This window comes from Xenopus tropicalis, chromosome 4 (assembly GCF_000004195.4).
Source record: "Xenopus tropicalis strain Nigerian chromosome 4, UCB_Xtro_10.0, whole genome shotgun sequence".
In the NCBI taxonomy this organism is placed as follows: Eukaryota; Metazoa; Chordata; class Amphibia; order Anura; family Pipidae; genus Xenopus; species Xenopus tropicalis.
In genome coordinates this window covers 51,353,537-51,373,388 of record NC_030680.2, presented here as the reverse complement: position 1 = coordinate 51,373,388, position 19,852 = coordinate 51,353,537, and the positions used below count along the sequence as shown (strand labels likewise).

The 19,852-nt window shown below is 38.7% G+C and overlaps 1 protein-coding gene across 1 annotated transcript in view; it reads left to right on the top strand.

The window, feature by feature from the left end:
- Positions 1-19,852, top strand: part of cpne2 (copine II) — a 63,435-nt gene that overhangs the window by 19,461 nt on the left and 24,122 nt on the right. Inside the window, exons 2-3 of the mRNA XM_004913481.4 lie at positions 4,234-4,424; positions 15,728-15,907. Of these exons, the coding sequence (XP_004913538.1) occupies positions 4,257-4,424; positions 15,728-15,907 (348 nt within the window). The 5' untranslated portion in view covers positions 4,234-4,256. The remainder of the gene's footprint in view (positions 1-4,233; positions 4,425-15,727; positions 15,908-19,852) is intronic.

The following is a 19,852-nucleotide window of genomic DNA, read 5'->3' as shown; positions in this document are numbered from 1 at the left end:
TAACTATATGTTAAAAAAACTTTTTAATTGCAGTACCACTACAGTATATGTTCTTTTTATAGTGTGTAGGGTTCACCTCCACCTCTGAGGTGTGAACAGGGGAAAAATGTGGGTGATTATAGCCTGAGGTGTGAACACTGCAGGGGGTGAACAATGCAGGGATTAAAAGGTGTGAACAACACAGGGGATTACATTTTTAAACAATACAGGGGGATTACAGCCTGAATCTGAGGTGTTAACCATGCAGGGGGCCAGTACTGATACCATTTAAAGCTTACACAAAGGTAAGCCATCAAAGAAGACAGACAGGTGGGGGGGCCACATGCGGCCCACGGGCCGCCAGTTGGACAGCACTGTTCTACATCTTTCCAGCTTTTAAATGTAAGTCACTGACCCTGAAAGCCAAAAAACTATTATTCATCTTCACTCTTCTTAGCTGGCTAATAACAATTAAATTGATGAATTGGTAAGAAGTGACAGTTGTCTACATATATGAGTTTATTCAGCAAGCAAATGTCTGAACGTATATAATTATGAAATTATATTAAAACTTTTTAATACTGCATGCAGACTTGTTATCTCCTAGACTGCAAGTTACCAGCTGTTTCAGTTGTAAAAAGGCCCATTACTGTTGTTCCCTCAGTCTAGAGCCAGGAAATCATGTATGCTCAGGAAAATGGGTTAATCCATAAAAAGCTTTTATTTTAGAAAAACTGGGTTGTTATAATTAAACTTTCCCAAAAATACAGTATATTTTCCTGCATTATTAGTTTACAAAAAGCAATTTGTTTTGTTTTAGAGCCAACTGTTTAAAAAGACAGTTGTAGTTGCTCAGTAGAGTAGTTGTAGAGTACATAAAGGGCAAGTAACACCAAAAATAGAATGAATTTAATATATCTATTACAAGTATCCCCCTCCCATGAAAGTTTTGCAGATTTGTTATCATAGAACATAGAATTAAAGGATTTAATTTTGTTTTTGTTTTTTTTACACTGATCAACAGAAATAGCCAATTCATGTCAACGTGAAACAGGTGTCTGCTTATCAACAGTGCCGGTTCTCTGATGGATCACAAATATTTCAGCGTGCATGCTGGTATTCAAGACAAAAGTACAGGATAGTGTAACACATAAAGCAACACTGACACTGTGGTCTGGTTTGAGCACAGTTGTCTGGGTCAGTGAGTGCAGCTGACTTGTCTGGGTCAGCGAGTGCAGCTCAGTGCTCTGCTTCGTAGAGTGTAAGTCAGCTGCCTGGTTAGTGGAGTGAAGCTCATTGGTCTGGTTCGTGGATAACAGCGTGTGCAACATCCCTTATCTTGGTGGTGCTCAAAACTATTTCTGCTGGTTATCTTTCACTATTCTTTACTAGACAATATTGTCAGTGTTGCCCCATGTGTTCGCTTTCGCTCTACAGACATTGCTGTTTATTTTCCAACCATGGTGCAAGATGATTTTAAGGAAGCTGCTGGTCAACATATCTTTTTTAACATTTTTTTCGGGGGGGGGGGGTTAGTTTAGGTAGGAAAATGATATAATTTTTTTCAGGAGAACCTGAGCTTTCTAAATCTGTTTTTGTGTATTTCCAGTTCTGGAACAAGATTTAGATTGCTAAATACCAAAAAAAAAAAAATTATAACAAAACAATAACAGAAAAATATTTTATTTTATGGTCAAACTTCAACTGATTTGGAAAGCCTAATGTTTCTTGAACGTGCCACTATGTATAGTTTTATGGAGATTTCTGACTTCTATAGATCAAAAACACACAGCAGTAAATTACCAAATTTTCCAAGTACAGGTATGGGATCCCTTATGCGGAAACCCGTTATCCAGAAAGTTCCAAAGGCCATCTGCCATAGACTCCATTATAGGCAAATAATTCTAATTTTTAAAATTGATTTCCTTTTTCTCTGTAATTATAAAACTGTACCTTGTACTTGATCCCAACTAAAATATAATTAATGCTTATTGGAGGGAACACAAGCCTATTGGGTTTATTCAATAGTTAAATGATTTTAAGCAGACTTAAATTATGGAGATCCAAATTATAGAAAGATCCATTATCCGAAAATTCCAGGTCCCGAGCATTCTGGATAACAGGTCCCGTACTACAGCAGAATACAGCATACTTTTCCAAATACAAAAATCCTAGAACATTAGGTACACATTCTGACAAATCCGAAATGGGTAACCATGTTTAAGTACCAAACAGCAATGCTTTTCTGAATTTGGCAGTTTCTATCTAAAAATTAGGAAAATTCTAAAAAAAAAAAAAAAAAAAAAAATCACCCCAGAGATTCTAATTTCAAGCGTCTTACCTCCTACATAAGAAAAAAAATCCTAAGAAAAAATATCCTAAATATGAAAGCCAAGGATGCACTGAACAGTTTGATGCCCATTATGCATAGGATCACCAAAGTATCTGGTATTTAGAGACCCCAAAATAAAGTTAGCGCATAGAAATTGTCCCAGAGATAACTTCAACTACTGAAAATTCAACACTTTTTCTGCATTTTTGAGGGGTAAAAACTCACAAAAAATACTTTCCCCCCCAAAACCATATATTTTTGGAAAGTACACATTCAGGTGAATTCAAAATGGGCACCCATATCTTTCTACTCCAAATAACAGAGTAACAATGCTTTCCCAAAATTGGCGGTTGTGATGAAATACCTCAAAAAGGCATCAAACCTTCCACTTTATCAACTTATCTCCCACATAGCATTAGGTACCAAGAAAACACATCCTAAATATGAAAGCCAAGGGTCCACTGAACAGTTTAATACCTATTGTGCACAGGATCACCAAAGTATCTGGCATTTAGAAACCCCAAAATTAAGTTAGTGCATAGAAATTGCCCCAGAGATAACTTCAGTACTGAAAATTCAACACATTTCTGCATTTTTGAGGTTAAAACACACAAAAAATACATTGCCCCCCAAAACCATCTAATTTTGGATAGTACACATTTCAAAATATGGGGTACATTTTGGCACCCCCAAGTGACTTTGACTTTCCTTCTCCTTTGACAGGTATTTTCTAAGAAAACATTCAAAATACGAAATGGTTTGCAGGATAGGGCAATTATTGGGGCAGGGTAGAATAGAGTTTTTACTTAAAAATTTTTAGGGGCACATTTACTAATCCACGAACGTCCGAAAAGCGTCCGAATGTGTTTTTTTCGTAATGATCGGTATTTTGCGTTTTTTTTCGGAAATTGTCGCAACTTTTTCGTAGCCATTATGACTTTTTCGCAAATTGTCGCGACTTTTTCATAGCGTTACGACTTGCGCGAATTGTTGTGACTTTTTCGTAGCCATCGCGCCGAGTACGAAAGTTTCGGATTCATTCAAGCTTCGGTATCATGACTTTCCTTGGGCCAGGTTGGAGCTGCAGAGTGCCATTGAGTCCTATGGGAGGCTTCCAAAATCATGCTAAGTCTGAAAGTTTTGCCTGCAGTTTACGAGCGCTCAATACGAAAAAGTCGCGACAAGATATGAGCAAATCGTAACGGCTTTGAAAAAGTTGCGACAATTTACGAAAAAGTCGTAACGGCGACGAAAAAATCGCAAAAAATACGAAAAAGTCGCTAAATTTTCGTTTTCCAATCGGAATTTTTCCCATTCGGATTCGTGGGTTAGTAAATCAGCCCCTTAGTGTTGCTTTCCCTTTAACCATGGCAGTTGGATTTAAGTATAGTGCCATAATTGCTTAAATTAAATCTCTGCCCATACAAATTTAGTGTCCGTTCTGTCAGACCCCAGTGGACCTGGTCAAAGGCCTTTTCAGCATCTAGTGATTATAGTAGTAGTGGTTTTTGTGAGGTTTGCGCAATCTGGATTAATAAAAAATTTTTTTTGATTCTCTGTTATTTATCTTCATTTCCCAGATATTCTTCTGACTTCTTTTTTCCTTTTCTTTCCGTTCTGTCTGTAACATTGCCCTGTAGATCATCTACCATTTGGGAGTTATATTTACAAAGCAAAAGATAAAAAAGCATTATTAAAAGGATCAGGTACAAACAGGGGCAGAATAAGTGTTATGCCCATTTTTAGCGTACAATTTGGTGTCAGACGAAAGGGCTCATGTACTAGATAGACAACTGCCTGTAACACAAAATTACACGAAATCTTTATTTTGATATATATATATGGAACTGCAAATACAGTCCTATTTTGAATCTTTACACTTTAAAAACGTATGATATATTGTTATCTTTCTTCTCTTGCAGATTGTCTTACGTTATTGGAGCCGATGGCATACACATACACTTCCTCCCCCTCGGGCCCTGTTGGGAGTCAGTATTGTGTCTGTAGGGTGGAACTCTCAGTCTCCTGCCAAAATCTTCTGGATCGGGATGTAGCTTCCAAGTCTGACCCATTCTGTGTTTTATTTCAGGAAGTTAATGGAAAATGGTCTGAGGTACCGTAATTCTCACTACTGTGTGATACGTTCATTAGATTTTGATTTTTCAATAGAAAAGAAGCCACAAGTGATTATTATTTATAGAAAATGCCAGTGTATTCTGCAGTGTTGTACAATACTATTTTATATGAGAGACTTCATCATTGTGGTTTTTTGTAGAAATCCATGAATGAAATTTGACCCCTTTATTCTAATGTATTCTACACAACCTATATGCTAGCTGCTATGAAAATGTGTGCCTGAGAGCCCAATTCAACTTCAATGGCTGCCACCATGGCTACACAGCAGCTTATTTATACATCTATAGTGTTTCTGAAGCAAACCTGCAATTTTTTATCTGGACAGGGAAAGTTTATTGCATTTTATGGGATCCATTATCTGGAAACCCATTATCCAGAAATCTCCAAATTATGAGAAGGCCAAATACCATAGACTCCATTTTAATCAAATAATTTACATTGTTTAAAATGACATTGTACTTTGTACAATGTACTTGATCCCAACTAAGATATAAATTATCCTTATTGGAGGCAAACCAATCCTATTGGGTTTAGTTAATGTTTAAATGATTTTTAAGAAGACTTAAGATATGGAGATCCAAATTACAGAAAGATTCCTTGTCTGGTAAACCACAGGGTTCGAGCATTCTAGATAACAGGTCCCATACCTGTCATTTGTTTCTGGTTCTTTAGTATCATATATTGTGATTGATGTCAATAATACAGCACTAGATTTTATGAATATAAACATAACCCAGCTTTGAGAATAAATCTTGCAGCCACCAGTAAGAGAGCATTAGTCTTCAGAATCTCGAGGGAATCACTGTCAGGGACTCTTCCCTCCATTTCTTGTCTTCCAGGAAATATACCCACAGCTAAGGCAGAGTATTATTTCCTGATTACAAAGGGATTTCAGGATTCCTCATACTGGATATAGTGAGAACTTTGTTTCTGGGAGGGGAAGGTCAACGATCAACTAGAAGTTCTAATACATTGTAGATAATTAGAAAACTTCTGTAGTTTTCCATCTTTTGATGACACAAGCAGTATTTGAATGACAGCTAATGTTCCTGGGGAGTTTTGTTTTTAAAGGCTGCACAAAAAAAAAAAAGAACTGCTACCAGCTCAAAAAAATGTTAATCTTCCAGAAGGTAGTCATTCTGATGGAAAATAATGTGCGTTTTCTGGGGAGTGTATTGTGCATTATTTAGTCACTTCTGTATATCCACTGTAACACACCACCCACATTCCCCCCCATGTATAGCTACACTACCCCAATGCATAGATATTATTGTACTAGATAAGCATACTATGGCTAAAGATGGCCATACAGAGGCCATACCACCACTGTATCTGACCCATCAGCCCCCCAGGCTGTATATCCTGGTCCTGTTTTGGCTCCTTTTCCCTTTATCTGCTGATGACGTGGTATCAGCAAAAGAACGTGCATCTCTCTAGAGTGGTGCATAAATAAATATTTTTTCAGATATGTTATGATAAATTAAACTTACGTGATCTTTCATGTAGGGACTGCAGGATTGCATTGGATGTAGTGCAAGATCTACAGTGCAAGAAATCTGATATACAAGCTCAGATGGTTGGGCAGTATGTTTTCAAATTGGCCAAAGTGCCCAATCAGATCTGTGCATGTATGGCTAGGTGTAAAATCCCAGTACTGCCTAACTAGCAAAAAGGGACTTTCTTTGTGTTGCTTTGTGCATACATAAGAGTCTCCTACAAAATTTGATTACATTGGGGCAGATTTACCAAAGCACGAATTTGAATCCCGAATGGCAAACTTTACATAAACAAACAAAACAAAAAAAAAATACAAATATTAAATATAATAAAAGTGTGCAATAAAGGTACAAGTATTTACAATAATAAAATGCAATGCAATATTTGAAATTGTGCAGTGAGGATTTAAAGTGGCTTTGCTTAAAGTGACACTGGGAAGAGTCCAGTAGTTATGGGGAGTGTGTGTTGGTTTGGGTAGAATGTCAGCAGTTCAGAAGCCTGATGGCTTGTGGGTAGAAACTGTCTCTGTATCTGCTGGTGCGGGTCTGGATGCTCCTGTACCGCCTGCCTGCATGGCCGGCAGTTCAGTCCTGGTGATGCGCTCTGCTGATCTCACCACCCTCTGCAGAGCTTTGCGGTCCAAGGCATTACAGCTGCCATACCAGGTGATGATACAGCCAGACAGAATACTCTCAATGGTGCATCGATAGAAGTTTGTGAGTATTCTGGAGTCCATGCCGAACCTTTGCAGGCGCCGCAGAAAGAAGAGCCGCTGTCTTGCAGCTTTTGTGATCACACCAACATGGTGAGACCAACTCAGATCCTCACTGATATTGATGCCAAGGAATCTGAAGCCGCTGACTCTCTCCACCTCTGCTCCGTCAATGTGAATGGGGGTATGGCCTCCTCCCTGCAGTCTCCTGTAATCCACAATGAGCTCCTTAGTTTTGCTGACGTTGAGCAGCAGGTTGTTGTCCCGGCACCATGATGTCAGGGCTCTCACCTCTGCCCTGTAAGCCGACTCATCTCCATCAGAAATGCAGCCGATGATGGTGGTGTTGTCTGCAAATTTGATGATAGTATTGGAGCTGTGTGTTGCTGTACAGTCGTGGGTGAACAGGGTGTACAGCAGGGGGCTGAGCACACATCCCTGGGGGGCACCGGTGCTAAGTGTCAGTGTGCATGAGGTGATGTTGCCGATCCGAACCACCTGAGGTCTGTTTGTCAGGAAGTCCAGGATCCAGCTGCACAGGGAGGAACAGATGTTCAGGTCACGGAGTTTCATGACAAGTCTGGATGGTACGATGGTGTTGAAAGCAGAGCTGTAGTCAATGAACAGCATCCGCACGTATGTGTTTCTCTGGTCCAGGTGGGAGAGGGCAGTATGAAGTGCAATTGCTATTGCATCGTCTGTAGATCTATTTGACCTGTAGGCAAACTGGAGTGGATCAAGTGAAGCAGGGAGTAAAGATGTGATGTGAGCCTTGACTATACGCTCAAAGCACTTCATGGCAATGAAGGTGAGTGCTACTGGGCGATAGTCATTTAGGCAGCTCACTATCGCCCAGTAGCACTCACCTCCATTGCCATGAAGTGCTTTGAGCGTATAGTCAAGGCTCACATCACATCTTTACTCCTTGCTTCACTTGATCCACTCCAGTTTGCCTACAGGTCAAATAGATCTACAGTATTTTGCGCGACTTTTACGTCGCCGTCGCGACTTTATCGTATTGAACAACTGTAAACGGCGGAAAAATCTTTCCGACTTTGCATGATTTTGGAAGTCTCACAGAGGAATAAATGGCACTCTGCAGCTCCAACCTGGCCCAAGGAAAGTCACGATACCGAAGCTTGAATGAATCCGAAACTTTCGTCCTCGGCGCGACAATATGAATTTGTCGCAAAATTTTGTTGCAAAGTACGAAAAAGACGTGACGGCGCAGAAAAATTTGTGCAAGATACGAAAAAGTCACGACGGCATTCGTGCCTTAGTAAATCTCCCCCATAGAATCGCAGAAAAGGTAATCCTGCGACAGATTTATCACTTAATAGCTCTTGTCTATGCTGAGGTCAGATTATAAACTCAGTGGCAGCTCTCTGGGTATATCCGTACGATGCACAATGCAGTCTCTCAGCTTAGAATAGTAATAATGCTGCTGAGGCTATATAAAGCTCCTGAGTGTTACAGATAAAGAATGTGAGATAATTATCATTTTTTTGTGTTGAGTTGCTGAATAAAGATTGACATATCTTGTCATATGTAGCCTAATAATCATTTTGCATGCCTAGCTACTGGCAGATTTACTTCATAAACAGCACAATGTGTAGTAGGCTTCTGTGTGTATATGTGTGTGCATATGTGTATGAACACTCCATACCCTATTTTATTAGGGAGTCCTGTATTGCTGGTCTCCATTTTCCTAAGAGTCAGGAAAGTGTTTAGTTCAAAACAGATCAGTGTGTCAGTTGGCCCAGCAGAATGTGTTCAACTGCTTTGAGCTATCAGTGTACACAGCACTGGCTTCCTATGCTTTTTAGAGTGAATCTTCACAGTCTTCTCAATTATGTCAAACTTCTTCCTGCAACAGCAAATATAACTGTTTCAAAACCAATTGTGCATTGGTTTAGAGGCAGTGCTGGGCTCTGACAGAGCAGTGAATAGTTAGGCCCAAATACTAAGAAGAATTGTGTTGAAATTAACACAAAGCAAATTAATGGGAGCTCAGTGATTTCATTAAATTTCCTTGTTGCTACAGATTCAAAAATAATTTGTAAAGCTGTTTGTTCTGTTTTTCTACAAGCATAGCTGTTGTTACATTTTGTAAAATCTGGTATTGTGTCAACGAATGGCAGTAAAATCGCCTTCCATTATAATCTGTGGTAATTGCCTTTTAGTATGGCTTATCAGCTGAAATGCCTCAGCCCACATTTCTGGGTGTCTGAGTTTCTTATGAATTATTCACAAAATTTCACAGGGACTAATCTCTCTAGAGAAGACAAGGAGCAACATGCAAAATCAGTGCAGTCTGCCATATTTTATCCTGTAATTAAGGGTTTCCCCAGAAGCCGTGTATTGTTGTGCCCTGAACAAACTGGTACAGAATTTTCACCTAGGTACAACCAGTGCAAGAATGCATACACGGTATTAAAATGGTACACTTTTTTTCATCCATGCTATGCGGGGCAAACATAGACATTTTGTTTGCCTGTGTTTGTGCACAGTGTAGTTGCCATAAAAAAGAGTGCAAGGGTGCAGTGAGCAAATGAACCATTGTTAATGATGGATGTAAAGTACAGGATTCCATTGTGTCTGCACACTGTATTTTGCTCTTAAATAACAATTAATAGTCATATAGAGCTACATAGGAGCTACAGCGACAGGGCATAAACACTTTTTGTTGGCTAATCCCACACAAGGCTTATTCTCCTCCTTTGGATAAACAGAGGCTGAGAATCAGCCCCTACGCTGGGATCAACCTTACCCTGTGCCTACACCCAGAGCCATTGCAGATTTTAGTGTGAAAAGCATACTTGCGTTTATACACAAGCAATAGCCCTTTGTCTTTTGTTTCTGAACAGCTGCCTAGTGAGATTCATTTTTTTCAGGAGAACAATTATAAGATTGGTTTAAAGCAGCACTGTTACCCTTGCAGTCTATTATGTGTCCCCTGCTCCCCACTGCTGCTAAATTTAGCTCTATCAACATGCACCTTTAAAGGGAACTATACCCCCAGAATGAATACTTAACCAACAGATGACCTACAGTGACCTATTAAAGAATCTCGCCAAACAGGAATATAAATATCACTAAATATTGCCTTTTTACATCCTTTAGTGATGTATGTATGTATGTATGTATGTATAACTTTATTTATAAAGTAATGGGCTTTGTGCTCCCTCAGAGACACAAGACCAGAAATAATGCAGCTCTAACTGTAACAGGAAGAAGTGTGGGAGTAAAAGACTCTTACAATTAATTGGCTGATGTGACCTAGCATGTATGTGTGCCCTTGGTTTGTTTGTGTGCACCGTGAATCCTATGATCCCAGGAGGCAGCCTTTAATTCTTAAAATGGCAAATTTCTATTTAGGAGTGCCCAATAGCATATACAGGTATGGGATCCCTTATCCGGAAACCCACTATCCAGAAAGCTCCGAATTACGGAAAGCCCGTCTCCCAAAGATTCCATTTTAATCAAATAATTCAGAATTTTAAAACTGATTTCCTTTTTTTCTGTAATAATAAAACTGCATCTTGTAATTGATCCCAACTAAGATATAAATAATCCTTATTGGAGGCAAAACAATCCTATTGATTTTACTTAATGTTTTATTGATTTTTTAGTAGACTTAAGGTATGGAGATCCAAATTACGGAAAGATCCCTTATCTGGAATACCCTTGGTCCCGAGCATTCTGTATATTTTTATGAAATTGTTTATTTAGATGAAGCAGGTTTTTACATCTGAGCTTGTTTATGCAATATATTTTTACATTGTTTGGGGGTATAGTTTGTCTTTAAAATTACTGCAGCTCAGCAGGCATAGATGTGCACTGGGCAATAGCCTCTGATCTTGAGCACTGCAGAGGAATAGGAGCTATTCATGGGGGTCTTATATAGCAACAAAAAAAGCAAATGGCACTCCGGACTGCAAACAAGGGTAAAACCCTTTTAAAAGTTTATTGCGGAGGTGCAACGTTTCGGGGCAATGTGACCCCTTTATCACATTGCCCCGAAACATTGCACCTCTGCAATAAACTTTTAAAAGGGTTTTACCCTTGTTTGCAGTCCTTAGTGCGATTTGCTTTTTTTGTTGCTACAGTGTATTTGGAGGGTGCCCATCCCTCCAGCAGTGTGCACCGGACAAAATTTTTTTTTGGAGTGTTAGGGTGTGTGGATAAGGTCTCTGTGGTCCAGGTCTTATATAGCAGCCATGTGTCACAAATATACTCATTGTGAATTAAGTTAATAAGACCTTTAGTTTCCCTTTAAATTGGGAGCAAAGTATATACATCACACTCTTTATATTTTTTGTATAAATAATATTGGGATCTCTCATGTTGTTTCTGCCTTTCACTAATGATAGGTAACACTAGTCTATTGAAAATTTGCATTCTAAAAACTTCTGGTGTTGTGGTGGTTAAAATTATGGAAAGAACTAAATGTTCTAATTTTTTGTTCACTCTTTCCTATTGGTTTGATGTGGCCAGAGAGCAAGCCTGATAATCTTCTGCGTGGGCAGCATTCCCTGTACTAAATAGTACAGTAAATGAAGGCAGCAACACCATTTACCATAAAATTAGCCCAACTGTGAGAGTAATGTCACTATGGTTTGTGCGCAGCTGTAAGCATCAGAGAAAGTGACCTTTATATCTGGCTGTAATGAAACCTACTGGAGCTTTTGTGACATTTTTTTTTATCTTTAAAATATGGTAAAGTTTTGTACTTGGGAGCACAAGAGCTATAATAAACCCTTATATCTATTTCTTGTACATTATCTGTATGACTAAGATTTTTCTCTGTAGAATGCTCTGCAAAATGAATTAAATTGATTAAATTGTTATTATTTCAATTAATTTGTGAGTTTTCGACCTATCCTGCAGCCCTGTGTGTATGAGAAGGGTAATAATTACAAATATAAATGTCATACAAATAAACTGGAATAAAATCTAATCAATTAGAAAATCTGCTTTGGTTTGCATTATAGATTAGTGACAGACTTTGTAGTGTTCCCAGTGATATAACTAGAAATTATAGATCCTTGCATCCTTTTAGGCTCCCCCCAGTCCCTCAAGGAATTAATGAGCTGGGCCTCTTACGGTATATCTATCAAGAGATCACCAGCAGCACCCTTTGGGTCTTTTGCTGTCTATATTATTATACTGCTGGGATCTGTTAGAATGGGGATCCCCAACCTTTTTTTTTTTACCTGTGAGCCACATTCAAATGTAAAATGAGCTGTGGAGAAACACAAGCATTAAAAAGTTCCTGGGGTGCCAAATAAGGTACCCCTATGTGAACTGGCAGTCTACAGTAGACTCTGTATGGCAGTACACTTGGTTTTCATGGAAGCATATGCAACCAAAATTTGCCTTTTAGTCGGAAATGTAAAAATAAGCACCTGCTTTAAGGCCACATCCGAGGGGTTTATGAGCAACAAGTTGCTCCCAAGCCACTGGTTGGGAACTATTGCATTAATGCATCAGGTATATTTTGTAAAAGGACAATATAGCCTGAAAACCTCTTACATATAGGGGGTAAAAATATATTTTTTTATTTAAATGCCTTGATAGAATACCAACCAGTTTTGTATCTATACAGACTATAAATTTAGTGGACCATTCATATTTATGCTTGCCTGGTTCTTCCATTGCTTGTGCCACCTTTTAGATTATTTCAGTCTCCTTTATGTAAGAGGATTCCTTGAATGGCATGGGAAAAAAGAGACGTTCCTCTTCGACTGACTCCCAAAACTACACACACCTCTGTTAGAAAATACTTCAGAACATCCCTTTGTTTTAATCCCTATCTGGGCTCTATGGGAGAAGCTACAGATAAGTTATGGACAGGAAATACTCACAGTAGCGGATGGAGCTCCCCAGTGATTCTAAAGCTGGCCATACACGTGGCGATCTCACGATGTTTCGTACGACCGTCGGTCGCACGAAACATCGTCAGATCCGCCACACACCATTCAGGGCTGAATCGGCAGGTAAGGAGGTAGAAACAATAGGATTTCTACCTCCTTCTGCCGATTCAGCTCTGAAGGGAGAATTTTGGTCAGGCGCCTTCTATGGCGCCCGATCAAAATTTTCTAACTTGGCCGATCGGCGAGCCGACCGATTTCAGCAGCTTCCTGCGATATCGGACGGCTCGCTGACATGCCATACACGCACCGATTATCGTACGAAACGAGGTTTCGTACGATAATATCGGTGCGTGTATGGCCACCTTAAGGGCTGTAGCAAGCTTACTATACAAATCACAGAATAATTAACCCTTTATATCTTGTAACACATGGCACTGAATCACCCACATAAAATACAGTTATACTGTACATACAAAATAACCAGGCGAACAAACCCATAACAGATAAGAGCAGAAGTGGGCACAGGCTGTAACAGAAGGTTATAAAAGTTATTTTGCTATACAAACTCACAGTGCCTCCTGTGGCACTTCACCTCATGATCCAGATTTATAAACTGGGCAATGCACATATCTGTGCTGGCACAATCTTACATTGCTCCTAGAATTGAAGCCTGGTCATTGGAGGAAGGTAGTACATGCATAGAACCTTCTACTACTACTTCCGACTCAAGCACAGCCATCCCTCACAAGGCTCTAGACCAGATATGTCTTCTGTAGTAGGAAGCTTAACATGATTAAAGATGCAAAAGGGATCCTCTGATAAAAATCCAGCTTACCAGGTTTAGGTCAGTCATCTTGCTCTTATCTAACGCAGCAGGATTGCTGTGCAGTGTAGGTTGTCTGATAAATAACTGTAAGGAAAAATCAAAAGGACAGGCAAGACAGCTTAAAGCTGGTAAAAATGTAGACAAGCAGCTGCTATCCTGGTGTGAAAAGAGTGGTCAAGAGGATGGTCTCTCATTAGAGAATAATGCTAGCCAAAAACACAGGAAGTTGCCAATTGGTGGTATCCCCCTTCCCCCAGTGATTTTAAGCCTTAAACTGGAGTTTGGTCTGCAGAGAGAGTCACCTTAATTTTAAAGGAACAGTAACACTAAAAAATAAAAATGTTTTAAAATAATTAAAATATAATGTACTGTTGCCCTGCACTGGTAAAAGTTGTGTGTTTGCTTCAGAAAGACTACTGTAGTTAATAGAAATAGCTGTTGTGTAGCCATGGGGGCAGCCATTTAAATTGAAAAAAGGAGAAAAGGCACAGGTTACATAAGAAGATAACAGATAACTGTGTAGAATACAATGGGAATCTGCTACTTATCTGTTATCTGCTTAGTAACCTGTGCCTTTTCTCCTTTTTTCAATTTAAATGGCTGCCCCCATGGATACACAGCAGGGTATTTATGAAAACTGTAGTAGTGTTTAAGAAGCAAACACACAACTTTTACCAGTGCAGGGCAATAGTACATAATATATTAATTATTTTTATACACTTTCATTTTTTGGTGTTACTGTTCCTTTAAATGTCTCCCTCATGACCCTCTGTGCTGCCCTGAACAAGCACATGTGCAGTACCAGTGGTGTAACAGGAGCTTTAGGGCCCCCTGCATGAAAACACATCCATTTTCATGTTTGGAATGGCAGCATCAGAAGCAAAAAGTGCACCAGAAGACACAGTGATCCCTACCATTTCATGACATATTGTTGCCCTAAGCATTCAGACATAATGTGGCACATATGCCAGTAGAACCGTTGCAGAAATGGCTAATGAGAAATCCATTAACCCCAGACTTGCAAATAAAATTACTGCAGAAATGAGCAATGAGGATTCCATTATCCTAAACATGCCAGAAAGATCACTTCATAATTGGATGGTATAAAGCATTACCTCACTCAAGCAGAACACCATAAACTTTTCTTCATTGTCAATGCTGCTAGCTTTCCTACTCTCTGCCTGGCTGAAATTTCTACCAAAGATGGGCATGTGTTTCACGGTAATGCATAGCCATCTTTGATTTATTTTCTCTCTTTAACCTCTAATTGGCGACTGGGGGGCAGTATAGTAAGGTCCCTTTAGACCCCAGTGACCAGGTCTGCGAGGCCTTATTTACAATACTGTGTCCTTCAGTGATTTCTGTACTGCCCACTCATGAATTTAGTTTATTTTTAAAATTTAAAGCACCTAGTGATTTTGGCTTCTGGTGCCCTTTAAATCAGTCCCAGGCCCACATTGTTATGTCCCATGCTTATAAACAGGGCTTATCTTATACTATGTTTAATTACTGTGCTCACAAAACAATTATTTTTTTGCATTTACATAGAGCTGTGCTATATTGCCAAACTGATTTTATTGACATTCACAACAGAATAGCTTTGCAGGATTTGCAGATCACTGCTGAGTTTTTTTTGCAGTAGGAAACAATGCAAAAGATGCTATTCTCTCTGTAAGTAGGCATTCAGTAGTGAATGTATCATGTTAAACACAAAGTGAAAAATATACAACCAATGTTCTGCTTCAGCCTTGGCTGATTCCATGCATGCTCCAGAGCACACAGAATTAAGAATGTCCTGGAATGAAGAACTGTTTAATGTGCAGGCTTACCTTAGTGAGTTGGCCCTACATACAGTGAGTTGCAATTACTAGATCGTATGCAAACCTGTTAATTACACAAAGTACATCAGCATGCCAGAAGTTGGTGTTTGTGCGGCAGTCGCAAAGAAAACAAACTACTTGTAACTTGTGTTCAATTTACCAATGCAGATGCTAATTTGTGCTTAAAGTATAAATCAAGTTACTTTTACAAAAGTCTTCTGCATGCTCCATGCATTCTCGGCTTCCCTTTTCAACAATGGCAGAGTTGGATTGGCCACCAGAGCACCAGGGGAAACTTGGTTGGCCTCAGACTTGTTGGGCTCCAAGCCTTTGGTATTTTTCTGGTGCATCAGTGGAGGGCTAGGGGCCAGAATGCATGGAGGATAATCTGATGTTTTTGGTTTTCAGCCATGGGCCCTTAGCTGGGTGGAAGGGTACAAATCAAGTGGTGGGGCCCATTGCATGGATCTCTGGTGGGCTCTGCCTCCCCCAGTCTGACACTGAATAATGGTTTTATTCAACAAGTGCGTTTTTTTTTTTTTGTATTAGATCGACAGAACTGAAACAACAGTCAACAACCTAAATCCTGTGTTTGCCAAAAAGTTTACCATCAACTATCACTTTGAAGAAGTGCAGAAATTAAAATTTGCCTTATTTGACCAAGACAAGTCAAGCACTCAGCTCTACGAGCATGACTTTCTGGGGGAATTCTCATGCACACTTGGAATGGTGAGTACCTTTATGGCTATTAGTATACAGGTCTTAGAAAACCCTGGCTACATGAGTCCAATGTTTGGGCTTCTGATATTACATTGCTAAGGTATTTTTACAGGACTTCTAAAGGGATACGATAGGTAAATACAAATGTTATGGACTATAGAAGCGCATTTACTATTACTCATAGTTATGCTATTTAAATGGCTTACGTTATATCAATCAGATATTTCAAATAAACTCTGTGATGCTGTTATTAATATTATGCTGTTACTAATATTATTATGAAACCCTTAGTTTATTTTTCTGTGTCGGGAAACTGAACAGTTCTTTGCAAACAAAGCAGTTGACATTGTTTGCATCTAGGGAGGCATTTAATGAGCGTAACACCTGCCCATTTTGCATTGCTTGCTATATATAAGGTGCAAGGCCAGTTAGAGGCACCAGTGTTCTGAGATTGCTGCCTCCAAACATTAAAGGGCCAGTAACCTTGACAAAACCATTTAACATATCCCATTACTATTAATATATTAGGTAATGGGCTGGTTCCATGATTGGCAAGGTGAGGAAAGCTGTCTCCTTGGGCCCCTAGGTACCTGCCATATTTGTTTTCCCTGAATTGCCTCCAAGCCAGCATGCTTACGTTCTTCTGATCTGTATTGGCGGAAGTGACTTAATCGCTAAGCCCTTATTCAGTGTACTGACTGTTTTAGAAGATTATGGTTACTCTTTACCATACGTTGCCTGCAGATCTTCTGCTTTGGATTGCTCAAAAGAATGGATCCAAACTTCAATCTGAAACCAGAGCAGCACAAAAGTGCATACACACCCACAAATCTCTTTGAAGCCTGCATGTTGCCCAATATTCCAATTTCTATTTACCCTATAAAACTGTAGGAGACACACGATAACACACTTTATGAGGCAAACAATTATAAAAAAGGAAATTTTAATGAAATACATAAAACATAAGGATTGAAAAAGGATATTGTTAATTAATTTTTTTTTGTGTTTTTGTTCCTTTAAGAAAATGTTTCTCTATACTGTGCTAAAACCCGCAGTTGTTACTTGACCACAGCATTTTAAGGTGGCACAGGTGGTCATATTGAGCTTTACACATTGTGGCCTTTTATGCCACTTCCTGTTTAGCAAGCCTTGAAGGTGGACCCGTTATCCAGAACTTGGAGGGCTTTAATTTGGATCATCATATCTTAAATCTGCCATGTAATTGTTTAAACATTACATAAATACAGTAGAATTGTTTTGTCTCCAATAAGGATTAATTATATTTTAGCTGGGATCAAGTACAAGTTACTGTTTTATTATTACAGAGAAAAGGGAAATCATTTTTAAAAATCAGAATTACTTTTTTATAGTGGAGTCTATGGAAGATGGCCTTCCTGTAATTTGGAACTTTCTGGATAATGGATTTCCAGATAGCAGATCCCATACCTTTAGTAGGATTTTTATAATATAAAAGACACGAGAATATGAGCATTTTTTCTAAAATGGAATGCAGTAAACTGTGATAATTTTATCTTTTAAATGAGTTAAAATTTCAACTTACTTTTTAATGCATCATGAATTTAAATAAGAAACTTTACAACTGGACCTTATTTATATGTCTGTGCTTTCATTAAAATCACCAGTACTACAAATCAAAATATACTTAAGGTCAGTTGTAGAATTCTGTTGTCTACATGATAAAGGTAGGATTTATTATCCAGAAAGCTCCAGGAAGCCCATTTCTCAGCAAACAATTCATTTTTTTTTTAAATTTTAAAATAAACCAGAACCTTGTACTTAACTAAGACAGAACTTATCCTTATCGGAGGCAAAATAATTCATTTATTTAATGTTTATATGTTGATTTTTAGCAGACCACTTATCCGGAAAATCCCAGTTCCCAAGCATTCTGGATAACAGGTTCCATATCTGTACTGTAAAGGACAAGAAAACCAAATGCAATAAAACCCTGGGAGAAAATTTTTAGAAGCGCTCTCTATCCCACAACCTCCACCGGTCTGGGGATGAAGGTTGGCCGCTTCAAGTAGCACCGTGTCATAGCCTTAAACTTTTGTTGGGGGTGCCTGACAAATTGGCATTTCTTAGTAATTTAAGGTTTTGTTGTCTTTTATTTCAAAGGTAAAATCCCTCTTCTGTTGTAAGTATTGATAAACCTGCATTGAACAAGTCTTGAGGAAATAAAAGAGAATGTAATTCTTAAAGTTCTTTTTATATTTTAATGAAAGAAAATACAATGCTCAGCATGTTTCCAATGAATATTCATTGCATATTTTCTCTGGTTTTAATTTTATTTGTAAATATTACTGAACCAATATTTGCCTGACCCTCTTTGTTCTTTGGTTAAACATGTGGCAGGCACACAATGCTTTCCCAGCACCACAAACGCCAATCTGCTCCATCTTGTCTGCACAAAATTACACAAAAGATTCCACAATTTTTCACCAACACAAATATTAAATTAAATTGAAGTCAGTCTTTATTTATATCAATGCTGCCAAAGCATATGGTACAGAAAAATATATATATTAAAAATACATGATCACTTGATCCCAGTGCAAAAAATACAAAATACCAAAGGATTTAAGTCATCTCACTAGATCTCATAGCTCTAAGCAACCAATGATGTTCATGCTGTCACACCTTGGTGTCAGGTTGTGTTATTCAACACAAATCCCCCTCCCATTTGCATTTTATAACATCAGTAAAGCCATTATCCAAAAAGCTCCAAATCACAGGAAGGCCATATCCTATAGACTCCATAATTAAGATTTTTTTAAATGATTTCCTTTTCTCTGTAATAATAAAACCTTGTACATGATCCAAACTAAGATATAATTATTCCATATTGCAAGTAGAACAATTCTGTTGGGTTTAATTAAAGTTTAAATGATTTTTAAGACTTGGTCTGGTAATCCAATTTACTCTTTATTCAGAAAACCCCAGGTTCTCAGCATTCTGGAAAACAGATCCTATACCTGTACTGCCTATCATCAAGCACAGATTAATGGAAACAAAATACAAGGGAATAAGGGTTTACTTATCAATCTAGAATAGTATAACAACAGAGTGTCTTCTACACACTGACAGGCATGGCATTGGCTCTTCAGCATGCACATAGAACTGATCTGGGATTTGGAAATCCAGAGACAGGCAGTTTACATATAAATGAGACAGAATGAGTCAGAATGCAGAACAACAGAATTCCAGAACAGGTTGGATGCACAGAAATGAGACAGAATGTGAGACAAAAGTATTCTAGAATAGACAGGACACACAGAAATAAGACAGTGAAACAGGGCAACAGAACAGGCAGGACACAAGGGAGCTAAACAAGCAGAATGCTCAGTTACAGGACAAAGTGCAGGAAGAAAACACAGATGCTCAGCAGCAGGCTAACATGGACCTATAATAAGAGAAAAGCAGGGAGCAGGATGAAGGATTTTTAATGGCTGGGAGCAAGGAGATCTCTAGGATTGAGCTGCACCTATTGGCTAATGCTGTGCAGCTCATCCCAAATAAAAGAGCTAAAAACACACTGCATTAGTAGGGATTTTTTACAGTGATAGCTGTGAGTTTGTAAATTTCTTTCCCTGAGGCTGTATTGGCAGATGCATTAGATATCTTCAGGAAGGGGTTGCATGGCTTTTTAGCAAGTGATGAAATACAAAATACCAAAATTAACTATTAGTACAGCGTTGATCCGGGGACTGGTCCAATTGCTATATTCGAATCAGAAAGGAATATTTTTCCCCTCTGAGACAAACAGGGTTTTTTGCCTTCATCTGAACCAACAAGCAGTTAGACAGGTTTCATTTAGGCAGAAAGGTGAACATTTCTATTTTCAACCCCATCTAATATGTTATTTATGTTGAGCAGTAGGTCTTTTTTGTCATGATCACTGAACTTGTGGGCAAAGAGTATGTTTTGACACAA